Below are 23,705 nucleotides of genomic sequence, written 5' to 3' on the forward strand. Positions count from 1 at the left end.
AGAGCAAGTCAAGGGGTGCTAGTTTTGGCCAGGTTATTAAGATAACAGTCTATTCAAGGTATAGCTTCTATTACCTCAGGTATTCAGAAATGAAGAGGTGCTTCCCCCATTTTAAATAAGAGAGAGATGGAGATCAGATAGTATGCACTTTGCAGACCTATGTAAAATAAAATAATTGCTATTAGAGGCAAGGATCTTGCAATGCCTTGAACTAAAAAGTATTTTAGAGCATATTCGATATGACGTTGATGGTTGGTCTTTGAAATCAGAGGAATGAATGATAGAAGATTAATTTCAAGACCAATTAAAGTACCAAATCATGATGAGGAGGTTAGAGAAATGAGGGTCCCTAGTATAAGTGTTGTGGAGAATACTAAAGTTTTAGGATTAGTGATCATTAGAAAAAGAAGAGTAAATCTTCATATGCGGGGTATGAACCCACTAGCTTATCTTAGCTTATCTTTCTACATCTTAGTGTATGATGCACGTTGATTTTTGATGTCAAGAGTGAAAGTTTGATTCTTTTGGGTGTAATAAGAGTATATTAAAATAAGTGATTTATCCTATCACGATAATCCTTTAATCAGGCATCTTATTATTTTTCTTATTTAATTATTACTTATAACGACATACAGGTATTTAAAAAGAACGGGATTTAGTTGAATTAATTAAATTCAGGATTTATTATATATTAATAATAATTAAGACTTAAGAATCTATTAAATCCTCTTTGATAACCTGAGATACCGGCTAAAGGTATATTAATATGCTTAACGTATCCAATAAGTGCTAGTTTTCACCGCATATGTGTAAGGAAAAAATAATACTTGTATAGGATACAATTTTGTTTGAGGGGGGAAAAACAAAAGTGAATCCTATATCAAAGGGGCTAAAAATTTCATTTAGTACTAATTCTTATTGATTAAAGTTAAATACAAATTAACAGCTTTTTAGTGTAGTATTATATTTTAGTGGTAAAGTATTATCCTGGCTTTTCTTCCCTTATTTATCTGGTTGTACATGTATTCTTTGGAGGAATAAGAAAGATTATTGGTCCTTGAGGGTAAATAATGAGCTGTAGTTGGTCACAGTACTTGCCTTTGTTCATTAATTGGTGTTTGAAACAGTCAAGGTTTAAGATGCGGCGAAATTCTTGCCAGCTGCCGCGGTGAGACGAGGGGGTCGGAGGGAAGATTAATTGACGGTTAATGTGTAGTTATAATTTGAATAGAAGGGCTTTATTCTTTTATTTTTAGGTTAAATTATTAGTTGAAGTAAAGAGTTCGGTTGTATTGAGGCTATGAAATTATTTGTTAGACTAGGATTAGATACACTATTATTTTTAATATAAAGTGTAATACCTGGGTAATAGTAGTTAGGTTGTTGAAACTCAAAGGATTTAACGATATTTTAGACTATTCAGAGGAATCTGTCCCGTAATAGACAATCCACGATATATTTTTCTTGCTGTTGTAGAACAGTCTGTATACCGCCGTAGTTGATGGTATTTGGAGAGAGGCTATGCACCTTCATTATCCTTATTAGGAGAGACTTCAGGTTAAGGTGCAGTTTATCAGTAAGAGGAGATGGATTACAAAAAGATGTTTAGTACGGATTTTGATATGAAATTATTCAAGTGAAGGTGGATTTGAATGTAATATTAGTTATGTTACTGAAGTGAGTAGGGCTCTAGAATATGTACACATCGCCTGTCGCTCTCATTTATTTAGGTGAGATAAGTCGTTACATAGTGGGTGTACCGGAAGGTGTGCCTAGATTAGTTACAAAAGAGAGCTTCTTAGTTGAGCTATTCGTTTACATCGAAGAGATTTTTGTGCGATTCAGATTATTTTGATTCAAGGAGATATTTACTATTGCTATTATTAGTATTAGTGTTAGGTGAATCAACTTGATTGGTGTTATTGTATAGGGTATAGAATTAACTTATTGGAGTTAAAGTTGATTAGTACCGTAAGGGAATGTTTAAATAAATGAAAATTATTTTTAAGGAAGAAAACATAAGATGTTGTACCTTTTGTATCAGGGGACACTGGCACAACAGTCTCAAGAGAAGGCCTTCGTCGTAGCGAGTGACGTCACACATAGTGACAGGCAGGTGCACGTAGTGATGGGTAAATTCCCGGGAAGATTCCCGGAAGATTCCCAAAAATGGGAATTTTCCGGGAATTTATTTACAATCACAGAAAATTGCATTCTATTACTATATTCTAATTTCAAAGTTAAATTCGTTTTTATATCACAGTATTGTCCCCAGAGGAGTCTTCAAAATGAATATTCTGAACGATGTTATGTTGTTTTATTAATATTTAATTATATTTAGAGAGTACGCATAAATAAATGAATATTTATTTACAATATGTTCTATGAAAGCAAATATGTTTCAAAAATGGTATAGTAAGTTCATATAATTTACTTTTAAGACGCTAAACAGTTTAAATTTTTATGTAAGTGGATTTTCTAAACTTAACTCTACTACTGATACTATAAACATATTAAATTTTTAAATGTTATAAACAAATTAGGTTGGGTAATTTTCAGAAGAAACATGTCCCACCATTTTGTCAACATTTGCGCATAAACATGTATGTTCACAATATTTGCATGATACTTGCCTATCTTTATAATTTTGCATGTAACATTGCCACACACGGCATTTCTTCCTGCCCATTTCTCGAAATTTTATGCGCTAAAGAAATGACACGGCATTTCTTCACATGTAAAAGAAGTCCGAGTACCTCTTCAGAAATTCGAGTCAGAGGGAGGTGACAGACTGACGTCTATTACTAACGGTAGTTCAGGGTGTATTAATAGTAGTTCATCTCTACTTCTACGTAATTCTACATTACTTTAGAAAATGGATCTTTTTCTTCATTTGTAAAATAGTACATTGCTACTTTTGGCTATTGTCTAGCTTTGGGGGCCAGATTTTGCAACTACTTTTTTGCGACATTTTATACTGATACGGTTGTTTTATGGTTGCATACGTTAAATTACGTTACCAACATTAAATTAAGACAGCATTGCAGAGCGAGCGTTAGCAAATGAACGCGGGTTAGAGCCCCGCATGGCATGTTGTTTTCTATCTTCGTTACCAACAATTCACTTTCTTTTCTCACATAAATAACTTCCACTTATCTTTACGGTTTTTACAAATTCCCTACTGCCCTAAAAAAATTGTGTTTGATACTTTCTTGACTACTTGAACACCACTACCAATTCATTTCTTCCGTAAATCATCCTACTTTTTTGCTAGTTTTGCCCCCCAATACTAAACAATTACCCTATTTTTTAGTTTAAATGGAAATGGAACTTAAAACAAATCATATTATTAGTTATATCAGGTACAGTCAAATAATATGAAATTTTTTAACCTCCAAATTCTTTAAAACCTAGAAGTAAATCATAATATACTAAAATAAAGAAATTAGCCATATGGTTTTTATAATTTGTAAGATAAAGTAAAGAAATGGAAATAAATTCCTTCCCGGGAATTTATAGGCCAGGGGAAAAAAACGGGAATATTCCCATTTTCTTTATTTTCCTTCCCGCCCTAAATATTCCCACTGCCCACCACTAGGCGCACAGTGTGCTTGGGCAGAGTTTGCCAGCTGAATACGAGAGTTAAAAAAGAAAATCGTTTTACAGAAATGAATTTTTGTTAATCACAATATATGAATCACTTTTTATATTACGAAGAATATCTTTAAACGATACGCACTGAGTGCTAAGAGAGAGAGGGAGACATAGAACTTTGATCCTATTACAGGAAAACTGTTATGATCGGGAGGATAATAATAATAAGAAACATACGTATTATATAAAAAAAATCATTAAAAATTATATTTGACAGAAATTTCAAAAGAATAATAGCATAGTAACATTTACAACTACAAGTTCTTCTAAAATCTTTGAATAATGTTACCCCACATCGAGGAACATTCGTTTAAAAAAGTAAAACATATTTGATAAGGATGAAATTATACTTCATCAAGTAAATACCTGATTAATCAAGTAAATAAAGACAAGTGAAAGGTGAGTAGGAATGCAGTATATTCAAGAAGCGAAAAAGTAACATCCACAATACAGAAATGTCTCGTGTTGTCTCGGAAACAACACGAGAAGTGTGTTCCAATAAGAAATGAAAGGAGAAAGTTCAAGTTAAAGACAAGACGAGAAACGACAATTCTAGTATAATTTTCGAGACGAGATAATTATCAAGTCTCGTGGGCAACAGTAGTTCACTGAAGTCTTATATATAAGTGTTCTAGTATAACATGATTAGTAGTAAAAATTCATAAATTATTACAGTGGTTATGCGAAACAATGAGGAACATTTATCAACATTTAAAGATACGTAAGGCATTACATAATATACTTTAAAAGTGGCTGCTTTAGGGGGTAGACCGGGTAGGCATGGGCCTACCCTAAAGTTTTGAAAAATGTATAAACGCTGAAAGAGTAAATGTATTTTTCACTATTCATATTAATGGTAGATAATTATTTAACAAATAGCATCAACCACTACTGTAAAAGTAATTTCCTACTGTCATTAATCAATCAAATGAGTGCGATTATCCAAGAAGCGAGGGTGCGGCATCTGGTTCGGATTCATGTTAATCAGTAGGTCCTGTCTCATTTAGCCTCGCTGCTAAAAGGGACGTTAAACTCAAAATCAACTCGAGCGAGGGAGCGGGCTTACCCAAAATTAAAATCCTAAACACGGTATGCCTTATTCTTATTTATATTCTTGTTGAGGAGGAAGTATTCGAGAGTATTTATTGTTAATATTATATTGATTGCCCTTAAATTTATTATTATTATTATTATTATTATTATTATTTTTTTTTTTTGCGGTGCCTTTATTTATTATTATTATTTTATTTTGATGATTGCAGTTGCTTGCGTAGTTTAAGAGAAAACTTTAGTTTGTGGAACTAAAGAAGGCTTAGGGCCCTCAAGCCGTGGTTTGACCTTTTTCAATTTGTGTGACCAGATTTGTCTTTTTGAATGGTATGAATATTTTATTATTTATAATGGGTTTAAATTACTAATGGGTAGATATAGAATATTTATTGAATTAGATGTTATTTCTTTTAATAAAAATAAAACTATTATAACTCTTTTATTTGATTGAATGTCTTTTATAAGATTTGTACTTTAGATTTCAAGTATAGTGATTTATTATAGTGAACAGAATATAGGCTCTGAGCGATATCTTAATCAGTTTATTATATTAGTAGTAATATTTGTTCTTTCAATGGTGTTATTAATTATTTCTCCTAATTTAATTAGAATTCTTCTCGGCTGGGATGGGTTAGGAATAGTATCATATTGTTTATTTATTTATTATGAGAATGTACGATCTTATAATGAAGGCATAATGACAGCTCTTTCTAATCGTATTGGGGATGTAGCAATTTTACTAGCAATTGCTTGAATATTGAATTACGGTAATTGAAATTATGTTTTAAATTTACACAGACTTTTGAGTAATAATGAAATAGTATTTTTTTCTAGTTTAGTTATTATAGCGGCAATAACAAAGAGAGCACAAATTCCCTTTTCTGCGTACTACCAGCAGCACTAGCTGCAACAACGCCAGTATGTGCATTGCTTCATTATTCTACACTTGTAACCGCCGACGTTTATTTATTAATCGTTTATAAATGTTTATATAGCTGATGTATTGCTCTTGCTATCAGGTTTAACAATATTTACAGCTGGCATTGGTGCTTACTATGAATACGATTTTAAAAAAAATGCATTTTCTACATTAAGTCAGCATGGTTTTATAATAATAATTCTATCTGTAGGGTTCCCTGTATTAGCTTTTTTTTCCATCTACTCACACATGCGCTGTTTAAGGCATTACTTTTTTTATGTGCTGGAGCGATTATCCATGGCGTAGGAGATACTCAAGATATCCCTAGAATGGGTGCACTTCTAGGTCAAATGCCTCTAACTGTATCTTGCTTGAATGTATCTAATTTAGCATTATGTGACATAGCATTCTTAGCTGGGTTTTATCCAAAGGATTTGATTTTGGATGTTTCTTCTTTATCTTTAAATAATGTAGTAAGTTTTTTCTTATTTTTTTCTACAGGCCTAACGGTAAGTTATTCTGTTCGTTTAAGATTTTATTTAACAGGTAGGGGTTTCGTGGAGCTATTATTAATTCTATTAGAGATAATGAAGGGTGAATTATATGTTGGGGTATAATAGCATTAGCAGTAATAGCAATCTTAAGGGGGGCGAGATTAAGTTGGTTAATTTTCCCCACTGTTAATTGTGTTGTTTTACCTTTACATCTAAAAATAGGTGCTTTGCTTGTTAGTGAAATAGGTCTGTAGTTGGAATGTTATTGGCTAATTATTATATTGGCCAATCTTTAGTATGTGCTAAATTTTATTTTAACTCTACAATAATACGAGGCATATGATTTTTACCTTATCTTTCAACAATTTATATTATTAAATTACCTTTGCAAGGTTGAAGTGAATATGTTGGATCCCAGGGCATATATGACAGTTTTGAAAGTGGTTCAATGTTGATTCAACAATCACAAGACAACTCATTTAAAAGTATCTATTAATATTTTTTTTTTTTTTAAATTTTTATCTTTCTTTATTTCCTTATGCTTCTGTTTTCAGATAGCTTATATTGAAAGCATAGTATTGAAGATACTAAAAAGAAGTATATTCTCTGAATACTCCCTGAGAAGAGCACTCTGTTTTTTACCTCGAAAAGGTAATGTAGTTATTATACTAAGGGTACTATGACTATGTGACGTTAAGATATGTTAACGGTCTAATGCGCTAAAGATAGAAGTTAGCAGCTTTTTCTTGAATATTCAAATCTCCTTAGTTGGGGAAGCTGAAGTACCATTTATATCATTAACAATGAAATCCCTTTTTTTGGCTTCAACTAAGTAAATAGGGGTCAAGAGGACAAAACGTTCAGGTCGAAACTGAATGCAATTTTTGCTTCCTATCTAACATAAGTCGATAACAACACCTTTTGCATGCAACCGAAGTATTATATTTAACTATTATCTCTGTTGCTTACTCAGCTTATTTTAAAGATCCTTGATTTCATTCATGGTAAAGGCCTATGAGGAGGATTATTATAAAGAATGCGAGTCTAACGAGGGATCATGATAGTGTGCTGGTGGTGTTAATAGTGATTGGTATTGGTAAAAGAAGGGCAATTTCTTCATCGAAAATGAGGAAGATTACTGTCATGAGGAAGAATCGTAGAGAGAAGGGGATTGGTGCTGACGATTTAGGGTCAAAGCAACACTCAACCGGAGAACGTTTTTCTCGGTCATTAATTTTTTTTTTTTTTTTTTTTAAGGAGGGTTGAAATAGCTATGACAACTAGACAGATTGTAATAGTTACTAGAGCAGTTGTTGGAATTGTGTTGATTACAAATTTGATTTAGATAATTATTTTGAGTGGAAGTCAAATATACTTTATATATTAAATAGGTTAACCGCCTCATCAATAAATAGAAATATAAAGGAATAATCATACTAAGTTTGCGAAGTGTCAATATCAGGCAGCGACTTCAAATCCAAAGTGGTGTGTAAGGGAGAAATGTGAAAGTACATGACGTAAGGAGCAAGTGGTTAGGAATGTAGAGCCAATGATAACATGTAGGCCGTGAAAGCCTTTTGCTATAATGTTGACCCATATACGGTATCTGCAATGGTGAATGGGGCTTCAAAGTATTTATATGCTTGTAAGGCCGTAAAATACAATACTAGGAGGATTGTAAATAGTAGACCTTGTGTGATTAGCTTCTATTAATCTGTGATGAGCTAATGTTACAGCGACTTCTGAGGCCAGGAGAATTGCGGTATTAACAAGGGGAATATGTATAGGATTAAATGGAACAATTTCTGCAGGTGGCCAGCATGAACCAATTTCTATCGTTGGTGCCAGTCTACTATGAAAAAAGGCTGAGAAGAATGAAATGAAGAAGAATACTTCAGAGACAATGAATAAGATTATGCCTCATCGAAGACCTAATGTTACTATAATAGTGTGCAGTTTTTGATATGTTCCTTCTCGGGTCACATCTCGTCATCATTGTATTATAGTTAATATTATGATTAGTATACCAAGGAAGATTAAGGAGGGGTAATGTTAATGGAATCATTTAGTGAGGTCTGTAGTTGTAATTAAGCCACCCAAAGCTGCAGTAAGTGCTCAGGGGCTTTGGTCAATTAGGTGGTAAAGGTGATTTTGTGGTGCTGACATAAGTAACTTCTCTTCAATATAGTGTTACTAAAACTGCGAATACGTAGGATTGGACTTCTGCGACGGCGGATTCTAGTATTACTAAGGTAATTTGACCAATTATTAATGGTGAGAGTATGGAGACATCTGAGATCTATTGCCGGTCGTATATTACATGGCTCTGATAACAAGTTAAGCTGTAGGTACACGTGTCAGATACCCTCGCTGCTCAACAGGACGCTAGACTCGAATCTTTGTTAGACTCATTCATTGTGTTTACAGAAGGACAGTTTTTCTCCGTTAATCACATATGTTGGTACCTTGTCTCATTACGCGCATACGCAACAGATATTCAAACGAGTTTTACTAACATTATCAGATTTGTTTTGCGCATGTATTAAACATACTAATATCGGAAAATTATCTTTGACTTAATCCAAAACAGACGAAGAATTCTTTAAACATGCAAGTGATTCTGAAATTTAAGTGCCCTTAGTAGTAGTTTAAAATGGTGTACTTTTGCCTTTTGTGTGAAAAATGCTTTGTAATTACCAGGGCAAAAAACATTTTTTTTTATTTCTGTTTTTTGGTTTAAAGCCGGTTTTTTGTTTAAATAATTTGCTCTATGTATTTATATTACATATGGACAGAAACAAGTTTGTGTCACCTTGGTGTTACTAAGCAACAACCGGGTAATGCTGGAAGGAGTCACAAACTTCAAGCGGAATCCAAACTGCTTCTCAAATTACATCTGAGGGAAATTGTCCTCCATTTGAATTCGAAACCGGAATAATTGGCCACAAATGTGATATGTTCGGCAACTCACTCACGAAGGACTCCTGATAAAAATACGTTGTACTGATCTTAACATACTTGTCAATACAATTTTCAAGAGTCATTACACAAGTACAAAAAGATAAACAATTGCACAAGTGAAACCATTATACAGAAATACATATTGACAATTTCAAAGTACTGCAGAGTACAGAAGGACTAATTTAGTCGAAGTCACTATACTACCATTTTTTTAGTCAAAGTTAACGAAATATGACTTAATTTGCATATCAGTAAGAAGAGTGAATGAAGATACGAATTACTTGAGTACACTTTGGATCTGATCCATATACACATAAATAGATAACAAAAATTCTTCCGATTTCAATAAATGCCTCTCGTGGGGTTTGTATGATCCTCTTCCCAAAAAGTACGGCATTTCGAGATATTTTATCAATAGTAAATATTATTAAAACGAAACAAAATTTAGAATTTTCCTTTGATTGCATTTGCATAACAGAAATAACAAACTACAAAAAATCACAAAAAAACTTTCTTAAACCTATGTAAAAAAGAAGGTGATTTTGTACTACAATCTCTTTGACTAATGAATGGGGAATTTAGGTCTGAATATACGAATAATATACGGGAATGAAACGTGATAACCCACAAATGTGTATTCATCACATGTGTAAACCAGCCAACTCTGCTAATTACTATCAGTAAAAGTGGGGAATCAAGTTGGAGAATTACAAATGAAGCAGGAATGAAGATAAATTTGAGAGACATCTATTAGCTTATGTTCCACCATACATTCACACTTTAGTTTTATAACTGAATGAGTATGCAAACTTACTGATGAACTACAATGCACTTTACTCTTGGTTCGGTTTGTATGTGTGACGTAAATGTTGGTCAAATAACGGGGAACACGGTGAGTGTCTTCCACAGAGACGTTTCCAATTATTTTGTCTTACTTGTTACTGTAGATATCAACATTCTCGCACCCAGTTCCACAAACTCAGTCATACATCTTATGACTTTTTTTTTTTTTTGAATTGGGGATCAAAATCACCATATTTTTGCCTTGAACTTCCTATCTAAAAAGACAAAACTTTTTTTCCTCACTTTTGTTTGACCGCTAAGTGCTGAGTAATTAAGAATTGTGATACTTATGAAGTGAGAAGTTTCGTGCTTCAGCTCAAATATTTGGCCTCAAGAAATTTCAATCATTTTTCTGGCGGGATGAAAAAAAATCTTCTACTAACAAACATGTACAGTAAGTACATGGTAATGAATCCAGTCCAATAATATCATAAATATCGGTGTAAAAATATTACTGCTACTAAAACCGGTGCTAAATCATACGATGAGACCCGCCATTATATGGTGCCAAACCTACTATTGCACTTAGTATTTCAGAATAATTTTATTAAGTAGTCTTTGCACTTGGCAGCTGCTTATATCTTGTTTAAATTAATGCTGAGCGATCGTATTACGTGTAACCATTTGTTTATAAGAAGAAACGCTCTTGACATTACTCAAAAGCTTGTGAGTATAATCCGAACACTCAAGGGTGGAGCAAGGATAGAAGTTAATATCAATTTACCAGTACGTTAGAATACTTTCTTTATGGCTACTCATTAAGTTGTTTTCCTTTATGTGTTCAAATATTTGCAATTCCAATAACTAAGTTTAAGGTAAACGATAAAGTTATATTTATCCTATTATTGCAGCTGTTGAAAAAATATTTATACAAGATATTAAAAAAAAAATAAAATAAAATACGTACCTGAGGGTCTGAGCATTGCTACCTGCTTCTCGATTATTTCCTTGAACGTCCTTTTCGTTATCCTTTTCACCTCCAATAGTGGCAGACTCTTCCGTATTGTGTGTACGATCGGTGGATATTGGATTTATATTATTGTGAAAACGTTTGGCATTTATATCAGCTGTTGAGGAACAGTTGACCAAACAAATTGCTTTCGAAGTTAGTTTCCAAGATGCGATGTTCTCCCCTTCCGCCGCATTCTCTTCTTCCTTACAATCTGAACGTATTGCTAGGGGATCTTTAAGATCCTTAGTGTTACTAGTACACAGTTTATAATTAGATTCTTCAGATGACTCGATCTGTGCTTTCATTTCAACTTTAACAGGAGCATTTTCTGTCTTGATTTCAACTTTATTACAAGCAAGATCGAAATAATGTAAAGCCATTTTGCTAACAGAAAAAGTGTTCAAATTAGAGATTTGAAACCTTCAGCATTTCATGTTCAAGCGAAACAAACAAATCTGAAAGCAATAAGAAAAAATAATTCGTTTAAACTAAATTTTAAAGCTGACCTGGGGAAGAAAATGTTAAGTGCAACTTCTTGTGAAATTGAGTTAGTTGGTGAAATGGTTTGGCGTTAGACAAGGAATGTAAAAGATATTGAAACCAATATTTTAAATATCGAAATTTTCCTACTTGTGATACTAAAATACAGATATAAATGGATCCCAAAAATACAGAACCATACCGAAATATTGAAATACTCATACTGTAAACACATCCATGCAATATATTACAAAATTGCAATTTTGATATAGCTAAGTACATTTTATCAAAGTAGAATTCTTCGTATTTTGTTTTTGAATAAAGTTACAAGTTCACAACGTACGTTCAGTGTTGTATAAGGAGAGAAAGCGCCAAAGCTAAGATTTCCTCTGCTACATTACTAATTTTAATTTCATAAATAAAATGTAGAAAGCAATGTTATATCAATTTTCCGCTTAAAAAGGGATAACATTTCCAAGGCGGAGTGCAATATTTTAAAGAAACATTTACTCGTTCTTCCTAGCTTTTCGTCTTTACAAAAATACATGTAGCGCTAGCAATTTCTACTTAAATTTATTTTTTGTTCGTTGCTCCGTATTTTAATTTGCTGCTCTTGCTTTTATAGTTTAGTTGTACTAATGTTTAACATCGATTTTAGTACCAATGTTATATGCAACAAGGACCTACTGGCTAACGTTGGAAATGAACCGATCTTTCGCACACAAGGCGCACAGGCTAACCGCAGAGCATCTAGAGAGATATATAAGGGGGTAATGGGGAATGTACCTACTTAATGTTTGATAGACAAGCGCATATGCACCTTAAACTTACGGAAGATCAAACGTATCACTAGTAACATACGGTATATTTGACTGAAATATTTTATAATAAGATATCCGCTCTCATGGTATTTTTGTTTTGCGGTATAATGATGTTTTTCGATATTTAAAAGATCAAAATCAATATCACAAAATGTTAACTGTGAACAGTTCTATCGGCATATATGTTAACAACAAACTATACTTCTTTTGTAAATTAAGGTAAAATAAAAGGGTGAAAGATCTAATTTTTCTATCTAACCAATTTTTAAAATTAAACTCCCTCTCATATTATGCCGCTTTTTCAGGACTTAAATGATTATCTTTCTTACTTAATAGGAGAAAAAAAAATTCTCCTGTACAAATGAACAATAGTGTATTGATCACGTAACACGACTTGGTCCTTGGTTTTCACATTTGTTTACCTTTATGCGCATATCGATCTTCACTGATGTTCCCTAAGCTCGCAGCGCTAAGCAGGTAGTTCATGCCCGCCTTGCTCTGATCAAAACTAGAAAAAAATACTAGCTTCTAGTGGGCACCTAGCACAGGTTGGTGCGTGCTTTTGCATTTGTCTCTTTTATATAACAAGTTTGCAAGTATATAATAAATCCGTGTGCAGTTAATGGGTAGTCGCGAAGAAAGTATTAGGAGATAATTAATAAAAGACTTGTAAACAGTGGCAGCCCTTGAGAGAAGTTACAACAGTAAAAATAAAATTCTTATCGGTTTAGATTAAGAGAATAAAATTTACCCAATTTACCTATCATTGTATAGTATACATAATCAGAGGATTAGGCAAATTTGTTTAGTTGAACTCAAACGATGTAACTGTAATTTTAACCGATGTGACTTTCAAGTGTAATTTAAGATTTGTCAGCAAACAGCGCCACTCTGTCCTCCTGAGGCCCAAACGAAGAGTCACTACATTTTTATCATTATCTATTCAGTAGGTTAGGTAATATCTCATCATTCAGACATAGGTAGTAAAGTAAAAATGTGTACTAATATAATAAGGCATTAAAATACAAACTTTTCATAATGTACACTGACGATGTTCGGACCGTTTTCCTAATAAAGAAACAACTGATATTTTCCTGATTGCTCGTGTTTGAAACTGGCGAAGAAGTTTGTCACTTGTAAACCTTATGTGAGAACAAGGTGTTAAGAATGTTTGATGTAATGTCTTTTTAAAAAATTTAATACGTATCCAAGCATATATTACTAAACACGTAAAGAGCTATTTTAAAAAGTTAAGGAACACTATTCAAACCGAAGGGCAACTGACGTAATCCAACTGATATGCAAAATGTGTATGCAGTAGCTTTAGACACCGAATTCAAAATATGTTAGTAAGCATGCAGACAAAGAAGATCAGGTATCAGGTTTGCAAGTATCAGGTTCACTAAAAGTATCGAGCCTTTGTAGGTTAGAGTTGGGATTTGTGATTAGAAAACATTATGACACCACGTTTGCACCAGTTTAGTCGATGTCTTTTTGTCATTTCTCCCGTTACACCGTAATCCTGTGTCTACAGAGCTTCTGTAGTACCTGGTAAAAATTGTGACTCATAGTCTAAACAAAGTTCTTTTTAAATCTAACTTAACACCGTCCAAGGGGTTCGTCAGATACCGAAACTAACAATAGTCTGAAAGTGACATGTCCGTGATATACGGTAGATAAATCCGCATGTAGCAAGAAAGTTTTCGGCCAGTTAACACGTGTTTGCCTTTGGCTTTCTACGCTTGCTCTCTTAAAGCGTGACTTCAGACGATCTGTCTTTTACTGTACTTCCAAACAATACTTTAGAACATTCACAGAACGACATAACATCAATGGTCGTTCATAGACTATTGTCTTCCCGCCAACGTAAAACGTTTGAGTCAAGCTTAAATAGAACTGAATGCAAGGTTGCCCTCACGTAACTTCATTACAGTAATCCAGTTTACGGCATGCTTGCACGCATTCCAGTCAAGCCGGATGGAAGCTTGCCAACTTCGAATGCAAGTTTACAGCAAGCATATTCCAACTTGTCTCTGCTATTAGGGTCATATCTTCTGATCCGAATTCTCTCAGTTTTTGACAGGTTGTCAAGTACTTATCAGGTCTGATGATGTTAGCGTGGTATATCAAAGCCTTTCTGTTGATAAGGTCTGCCTGGCAACAGCAGTTGGTGGAGCAAGATGCTCTTTCAATTTCAACTTCTGCTCCATTCGATTTCAATTTTTCCCGTACATTGGTGTATTTTGTTATCTACTTTTCATCGCTCTAGATCAACCGCTTCAGAAATGGCTACAATTTGTTAAACTTCAGTAAGATTCTCAGACGGAAACTTAATCGTATGTATCACTTTGAGTCAGATCATATGCCACCCAAGTGTCGAGCACTTTTTCTACCCAGATTTTTCAAACGTTTTAATACTGTTTGGGGGTGGATTTTAGGTCATTGGCGATATCATTACTGTTTACATGCCGATCTTCTCCCGCGACGTTGAGAGAATATCATTCCCTTTCTCTCATTGGTCGCTCACCGCTAGTAGCACTGTGAACATCAAAATTTCTAGAACGAAAGCGACTGAAATGTGTTATGGCTGTTTTTATAGCATATCTTGATAATAAACAACAATAATTTCATCGTAGACCTGCGCAGTATTTACATCTTAATTGTAATAAAATCGAAAGATGTAGTGCAGCTTTGCGGCTAGCTCACTCATTTTCACAGCATAATATCGTGTCTGAATGCGAGAATCTCAATACGTTTTACATCTACTAGCTTCAGCTGTCGGCTAACGAATGAATTTAAGCTTTAGCCGCTGAGACTCATATAATCTGAAATTTGGAATATTCACATCATCTTTTGTGCAAAAGGCTCACTACTTTTGATTTACTGATAATGAGGAAATGCTATTATTGCATCTTAGGACTTGAGATTCATAACATCAAACTGGTTTAGGTCTTCCCTTAATTTTTTTTCAATACATTTTCTACTAATATACCGCTCACTAAAACGTTTCTATGAGTTTCGTCAACTATAAAGGTCTCTGTTTGAATATCAGGCTTCTGTAGAGAGACGTTAGATCAATTCACTCTTTATTAAAATTATTTTGGTGCTTGGCCACATGGAATGTTGTTATAAAGCAGAGATGTGCTTCACACTTGGAAGTAATTATTCATTCACGTAGCCGCAATGATTATAAAATGTAAAAATAAAAACAATGTAATTATGCCCTTATAATATTTACATAACCCTTGAATTTTTGTTAGAGTTAACTTTCACTTAAGGGTAAGAAATTAGACTTTGATTTTCTATGTACTGAAATCGATTTTGAGGCCACAGGTATAGGTATTAATTGTTTTAAGTTGGTTTTTGTATCACTATACAGATCCCCAAACGGTAATTCAATAGTCTTTCTAGATAGACTCGATGAAGTGCTAAACTTTTTGGGTAGTCTTAGTTTCGGAAATTCTAAAATAGGTAAAGGTGGTAATCCTAATTCTGATTTTGACGGTGGTGGTAATCCTAATTCTAACATCAACAAAGAACAGTATAGATGAAATAAAAAATCTGATAAGGCAATTTAATTGTAGTATTACAAATGTGAAGACAACAAGAGGTCTAGCTTCTCTTGATAACAGATTTTTAAATTTCAATTTATGTCAAACTCCTTGTGATGTATCCACATTTTCATTTTCTGATCATGACTGTATGGATAGAATTGGTTTATGCACTATTAAGAAAATAGATTGATGCCTTGTCCACAATGTAAAATACCTATCTCTAGGCAAATCACTGATGGTAAAATATTTGAGATTACGAATTCACTCTGCAACACGAATTGGTTTGAATTACTTTCGAATTACAATGCCTCTAAAGCACTTTTTGAACGCTTCTTGAATTTGTTTCTTTATAACTTTGACATGTTAATCCCACAAAGAATTTGTACAGTCAATCACAGTCTACTTAAAAAAACACATAAAGAAAATAATTCCAGCTGTTATACCACTGAACTATACTCAATGTCGAGTGAGGTGGTGTTACATTGAAACACATATAACACAGACAAAAATGAAGTGACTACATCAGCCTATCTAAAAGCTAGGAAAACATATAAGCAAACTGTCAGTGAAGCGAGAAAGCAGTAAACTTCGGCAAGAATTTAATCGTCTGTCAATAAGTGTAAACAAGCTTGGAGTGTAATTGAAACAATAGTTAAGAGTAATCGGGAGTACTCTTACCCCCATCCAGAAGATTTTGGTAATAATTTCGTGAACTCTAGATATGAGGTGCACAATAATATAGAGAAACCTCACGTAACGGCAGTCAATCTAATGGAACAATCTATAAATCTTATGCGGGACAATTTTGTGTTCAGAAATATTTCTCCCCAAGTAGTTCTCAACATTGTAAATAAATTTAAGTCTATAAACAGTATTGGTGTTTAAAAATTATCGACTAATATAATTAAAAACTTATTGGTTATATTGTTCTGACGCTTACTCATTGAATTAATCAATGTCTGATACAGGGAATCTTCCCCGCAGTTTTAAAATTATAGCGAGTGTAGCCTGCCTATAAAAAAGGGCCCGAAAATCGACCAATTTCTCTGGTAGCAATCTTCTCGAAAATTCTTAAAACTGTGATACATATACAGTTGTGTGATTATCTTGATAATCATAACGTAATTAGTGATTCACAGTTTGGTTTTGTAAAGTGTAAATCTACTGTTGGAGCGATCGATTCGTTAGTAAAGAAGGTTATTAGAGGCCTTGGAAACAAGAATTTTGTTCAGGCAACATTATGTGATTCACACAAAGCCTCTGATTGTGTTGAGCACACAATCCTTCTTTAAAAAATTAGCGTGCTACGGTATCAAGGGTTTAAGTTTCAGATTATTCAAGTCAAACTTAGGAAGCCGTAAACAAATTTTCTTTGTAAATTACAACAAATCTGATATTGCATCAGTTGAGTACGAAGTACCCCAAAGTTTAGTACTTGGGCCACTTTTATTTTTATTAATGATAAATTATCTACCTTACTATATGCTGACGATATCACCTTCCTAAATACTAGTCCTGATATTAGTGTACCTAATGCTATAACTGAAAATACATGGGATCAGATTGTGATTTGATTTAAGGCTAACGGTTCTTTACTTAATAAGGATAAAACTCGGCATAAGACATTAAGTCTAAAAGCAGTACCTCTTGATGATAACTCAACATATGTAAAGTTTCTAGGTATTTGCACTAAGAAGTTATTGTGGGAGCAGAATATTAATTATGTTTCTGGGAGACTTAACGGTAATATATCAGTTAAAACAACTAAAATATCCCGATAAGTATGTCAGATCAGCTTACTTTGCTTTCTTTCAGAGTATAATTTTATATGGTATATTATTTTGCTGCAACGATTACCATGTAAATAGCATTCTTCTAATACAGAAAAAAGCCATTAGAATTACTTTAAACGCAAACAAATTAGCTCATTGGTTTATCAATGTTAAAACAGGGTGGCCACTCATTTGGAATTTCAAACTTCCCTGACTTTTCCAGAAATTTTCCCAGTTTTCCAGAAAATTTCTAGAGATCTAAAATTGGTATATCATTGTTTTTCAAAGTTTCAACAGAAGCTACAAGTGAAACGCAATGTGGACCAGAGGCTCATTATTAAAAAAAGAATCACAAAAAACACTAGCAAAGATAAATAGTCTAATTTTAATCACTTACTTGCCTAATTTTCAATTCTCCTGTGTGTTTCCACTCCACTGTAACCAACTGCTGCACAGAACGAGAAGAGGAATGTCTATCCCTATCGCTTTCCAACCTTAAGCTTAATACTAGTCACAAAAGTACACACACTTACAGTCCACTACTAAAACACAAATTACTGGAACGAACACTACTTTACTGAAATGTTTTAAAACCTCAAATCACATACTTGCAGTTCACTAAAATCAAACTGAAGTTAAGACCACATCCACTTAAATGTTTTAAGACCTCAAACCAATAATCTTATCATCAATTGCAGACAGTTTCTCCTTGACATCATTCAACAACTTCATTTTCTTCGCCTCGAGTACAATAACTTTATCCTTAATGACTTTTCTCTGTTTCTGTTTCTTCTCTTCCTCTTCTCGATTCCTCAGAGAGTCAACATATACTCCATGAGCATTGCAGGCAACATGGACAACCCTCTTTGTAATTGGAAACTTATCAATACTACCCACAGCTGAAATTTTATCATGTACCTGCCTGAGTGCAATTAGACTCAACTCGCTTTGATTTTCAATTAAACATTCTTTGTTGATTGAAAATCCCCTCTCCACACTAGCATTTCCATGAGATAAAATGAAGAGAAATTTTACAAAATCAGTCATATGTATTGAGCATGTTCCCAAATGCAGCATCTCCATCCAATGGTCATCTAATCTCTTACTTTTCCTGTCATAAGTCCTCATTGCTTCCAATACTAGAGGATTTTAAGCAAAAACATTAAATTCACCTTGGATTTCATCAGCTAATGTTCCTGAAATCCAATTCTTGGATACTACAATTTCTAGGCAATTGGACAATCTCTTTGCAGCTACAGTGTCATCCATAACAAACACACTTGGATCCAGGAAAGAAATTGCTCTTGTCAGGTTGAATTTTAAAGGTGACCTGTCCATTATTTTCAGTATGAATTTCTGACATCCTGCGCGCCGTCTTGTCGAAATTCAAGAGTCTGTCTATCCGATATGGTAATGGCTTTTCGTATAGCATCCTTTGATGTGTACACAATGTTTACAAACTTGGCTGGCTTTAAGTTTTCGCTATTATTGAAATAAATCTTAACCAATGGCCGGCCTTCCAAAACACTATATTTCACAAAACGACCTGCAACAGACAATACTATGGCCTGGAGCGAGTTGTAAACGAAAGGAGCTAATGGAGCTTCTCCCTGAAATTCACGCAGGAAAGGTTCAACAGTTTTTGCTAATGTTGTGAAAAAACCAAGTTTTGCACCAAGCAGGTTATCATTTGTGAAATGTCTTACATTATCAAAGCTTTTGCACTGTGGTACTTTCTTCTCATCAACAGCCCACTGTACGTATTTCTTTACGTTCGGTAATATTTCCATCGCCCGGGAAGCAACGTCTGAATTTTCTGTCCATCTAATCCTGCAAATTTTTTTCGGAAACACAGAAGATCCTTTGCATCTTACGTAATCTGCACGACGAGCTGGAACGTCTCTGAATAAATTATAAGATGCCCTTAGGAATTCTTCTAATTTCAAACCTGTTGCTTTTATGGCAGCTTTAAAAGCACAATTCATAGTATGCAGGCCACAACTTTCAACACCAAGAAGAATTGGATCTGAAGGTGAACTTGCAAGATCCTTCTGCAGGTCACTTCAAAATTTGAAGCTAACATGTGGGCCATCCATCGAAACTTGAACACTTTTTTTGAGATCCAAACCTAAGATACCATTCTTGAAACTAACTTGAATGTCTGCTAACGTTGAATGTCGGAGGAACACTGAATTTAAATATCTTGCTGACACTTGGTTTCTTTCATTGTCCCAAAACCGAATCGTAAGGTCCATTTGCTGCTTTTGAGAGACTTTGTTAAGGCTTTCATCAAACCCAATAACATAATGCTTGCAAGCTTCTATTTCTTTGAGAAGATCACCTTTAAAAAGTCGTCCAAGACCATGAACGATAGTATAAGCTAACTTGGTACGTTGTAATTGCATCTTACTACAAATTTCGCTATCAGGGAACATGAGCTTGAAATTTGTTGCCAGTCGGGAAGCAGATCGGAATGACAAGTGTTCGATTACTGCTTGCAAACACCACAGAACTTCAGCTTTAGTTACTGACTCAGACACTAGAAACGACTTCATAACATTAGCATGTTTATTTTTAATAAATTCTTCGGAAGCCACCAGCATCTCTTTACTTACAACCAATTCTTCAGCAGTACACTGTCTGTTGTCTGGATTCTGACCACTACATTCAACTGCATTCTTTTGCTGAAAAAAAGTTGTTATCGGCCGAGTTACTAGAGAGTTCTTCACAGCTGCAGTGTGCTTTTTGCCTTCCATGTGGCTAATAATAGCCCGTTTCCCCATGTTGCTGAGGCTAAAAATATTTCTAAAAATCTTACAGAATGCAGCATTCCTGTTGTCCTTCAGAACAGAAAGCCACAATAAGAAATTTGGGTTGGACAGCCAGTCGTTCGAAAAAGTAGCTTTTTTAGACATGATTGAGACGCAGACTGAAACGAATAATAATAATAATATGAATATGAGTGTACAATTCATTCACATCAGAAATTAATATATATAACAACATCAATAAAATAAGTACACTGTCTGTTGTTTCTCATTGCTCAACGATGTTACTGAATTTGGTATACCGAAAAAGTTAGTTAGATTATTAAGATGTGTTTAAGCGAATCCCAAAGCAAAGTCCGCGCAGGAAAATACTTGTCCGCAAGCTTTCACGTTGAGAATAGCCTGAAGCAAGGAGACGCTTTGTCGCAATTATTATTCAACTTTGTCAAGGAGTATGCTATACGGAAATTAAAGGATAACAACTAGCTCCTAGAGCTAAAAGGTGTTCACCAGCTTATGGCACATGCCTATGATGTAAATCTGATAGGGGAAGATAAAGGAACAATAGAACGAAATGCAGAGATTTTATTAAACGCTTGCAGGGAAATGGGGTTAGAAGTAAACGCAGATAAAATTAAATACAGGCCGTTCGCCGGAATCGTGATAATGCAAATTGCGAATGCGTCAAAATTTGGTACCCGTAGCCCCTTTAGCTTTTAGTCTGTGAATATTTTGGGTACAGATAGACAGACAGACACGCGCATTAAATATGTAGATGAGGCTTGCTTTGCAAAAGTTATTTTGAAACTGGGAATTAATTAACAACTTATATTTTTAATTCCATGCATGCTATTGTATGTTATTACTGTTAGAAAGACAGTAAATACTACAAGCTTATGCTGCGACATTTAAAGAAATACTTTTGCAGCTTCCCGAGAAATGTTCGTTGCCATTAGGTACAATTTTCACTTTCTTGGAATACATCAAATCTCAACAATACTTAGAATCACTCCCAACTTCAGTTATGTAAAATAATTCTAAAACCTATAATTATGTTGAAATCACTAAATTTAATTGTATATACAAAATTGTACCTTTAAACCAGTGGCGTATGCTGGGATTGTGACTTGGGTTATTACTAGACCTAGCAGATCCGGACAATAAGGCTAGTTGATTAAATGTTAACTTCACTAACGGTACAGTCTTTTCTGTAGTTGTTTTATTACACATTTCGAAGAATTAGCATTAGCAACTGTCTAGTTCACTTTAGATATGGGTTTCAGTGATAGCTTTGATAGCCCACAATATACGCTACTGCCCTAAACTCGTATATTACAGTGCAAAACAATGCCGCGTCTTTGACGTGGAAGACCCGGGTTCGAACCCTGGCGGGAGCTCATGTGGTTCGTATTCCACGTTAATCAGTAGGTCCATGTCTCATATAGCCTCACTGCTGAACGGAATGTTAAACTAAAAAAAATCAAATCAAAATATCCCCTACTAGTAGAAAGAAGAAAAGACATTTTAGGAACTGTCGATTTTTGTGCAATTAAAGAATAACTTGTGAACAATGTTTCTTCCAGACATGTTTTTTGGGGAGCACTGCCCCCTGAAGCTCTGAGAGTTCCCTCCGAAGGAGACCAAAACAACAGTCTATCATATAATAATAAACAGAATAGTACCTGCAGTGCCCTTCCGGAATACTAAGTGTGCCCCCGGAACATTGTTTTTGAAAGAAACACTGCTTGTGAAGGACCTTATTTATTTATTTATTTTAACGAAATTTTATCTCAATTAGTTCCAAAGCGGTTGACTAACATATCGAGCCCTTGTAAGAAGAAATGAAAGTACACTCGAATTGTGGCGTGCTAATAGGTTAATTTTTGAGCCATTTTTCGTGGCAATTAAAACGCAATTCTGTAGCTTTCTTAACTGCACGGGAAGACAAATACGTACTCACGGAATGGCAAATATTTTGTGGCACCATTTTTATTCTATGAACCGTTAATACATACAAAAACTTTAAATCTTCAAAGGAAACTATATGCATTAATGGGTAATTTCAAAAAAGTGGGGGCAACTGCCCCCCTTAATCGACGCCCATGAATCAGCCATCCGTTATTACCTTTACATATTTAGAAGCGAATAATTTATATAGAACGAATCAACATTTACGCAATGTTACAATCAATATGCATGCTCATTTTCTCAGACCAAAACAAATCTGTACTAGAATTTAGGATCGGAAAATCGAATGTAACGGAAACTCAAATACGAATATGAACAATGCGCGAAAAGGTCGACAAACGGCTCAAAATTGCAGAAAATAAATCCAACCCACCGCAGAAATGTCGTTTTACATAATATTTACAAATCATTGACATTGGAAAAATTTACAAAAATTACCAGTGTATATTTTATCACTCCTACGGGTGGTTACGCGCATTAACAAAAACTGACACGTTAATCATACATAAGGTATACACAATAAATTCACACACCACGACAGTAACCTTGGGCAACTCAGGGACACGAACCCTTAAATCCCAGTAAAATTATTGTTTTTAATTACTCTTTTGTGATTGCAGGCCCCCGGGCATTTGTCCCCTATTCCTCCTCCCTTGTCGCCGGCCCTACAAACTCGTAAACCATTATTAAACACAAATCATGTGAGTTATACGGCAAATAAGTCCATGTGTTAAGAAAAACAATTACTCAAAAACATGGTATTTTGATCCAGGCTCATAGCTAGGAAATGGCCAACGGAGGTGGAGCCCGCACCCTGCGACAATCCTCAACTCCCTTAATTGAAATTTTCATTTCTTTTTTAAACAAATATATGTTCATAAAAATTAGTCAATAATTCTTAAAGTTATTTTCTTGGGGAAAAAAATTACAGAATTTATTAAAATCGGTTTAAAATTGCAAAATTCAAATCAAGAAACTGTTCTACTCATTATCTGCTTATTATGCGTTAATTTGCAATCAAATATTTCTCCGGATTTAACAACAAATATACAATACCTTCACCAGCTGTGCTTATTAGCAACCTCTGTGATATTGCACTACAAGATTATGCTATCGTTCTTTGACGTCACAAATGAATGTCACAAAAATACAGCAGACAAAGAACTTGTTTTTGATTGGTTATTAATTTCGGCATTTCTTTGATCTAACAACATATATTGTTGGCAAGCAATAATTCCATTCTTGAAAACAGTAAATTGAAACTTTCAGTTAAATATTGTTTTATAATGTAAAATGAATTAAAATATAACCATATTGAATTAGAAATGAGTAGTTATGTGCGATATGCTGAATTTAGACCGAAATCGTTTAAAATAAATATATTTTATATTTGAAATTAGGTCTATTGTACTGACGTACAGGCCTTTACAAATTGTTAGTATGCTTTTATTTCATAGTGTTCTTTTAAC

At 34.1% G+C, this 23,705-nt stretch overlaps 1 protein-coding gene across 5 annotated transcripts in view; it reads right to left on the minus strand.

Moving 5' to 3' along the window:
- The window catches only part of LOC145673565 (uncharacterized), a 70,802-nt gene that overhangs the window by 25,633 nt on the left and 21,464 nt on the right, over window positions 1-23,705 (minus strand). For 4 of the 5 annotated variants that reach the window (XM_081743394.1, XM_081743397.1, XM_081743395.1 and 1 more), the window contains one exon: window positions 10,829-11,328. In XM_081743394.1, the coding sequence (XP_081599520.1) occupies window positions 10,829-11,253 (425 nt within the window). In that variant the 5' untranslated portion in view covers window positions 11,254-11,328. Of the gene's footprint in view, window positions 1-10,828; window positions 11,329-23,705 lie in introns of those variants that run through there. The other variant, XM_081743398.1, reaches the window with a different exon arrangement.

The sequence above is a fragment of the Thermobia domestica genome, chromosome 16 (assembly GCF_964235325.1).
Source record: "Thermobia domestica chromosome 16, izTheDome1.hap1.1, whole genome shotgun sequence".
NCBI lineage: Eukaryota > Metazoa > Arthropoda > Insecta > Zygentoma > Lepismatidae > Thermobia > Thermobia domestica.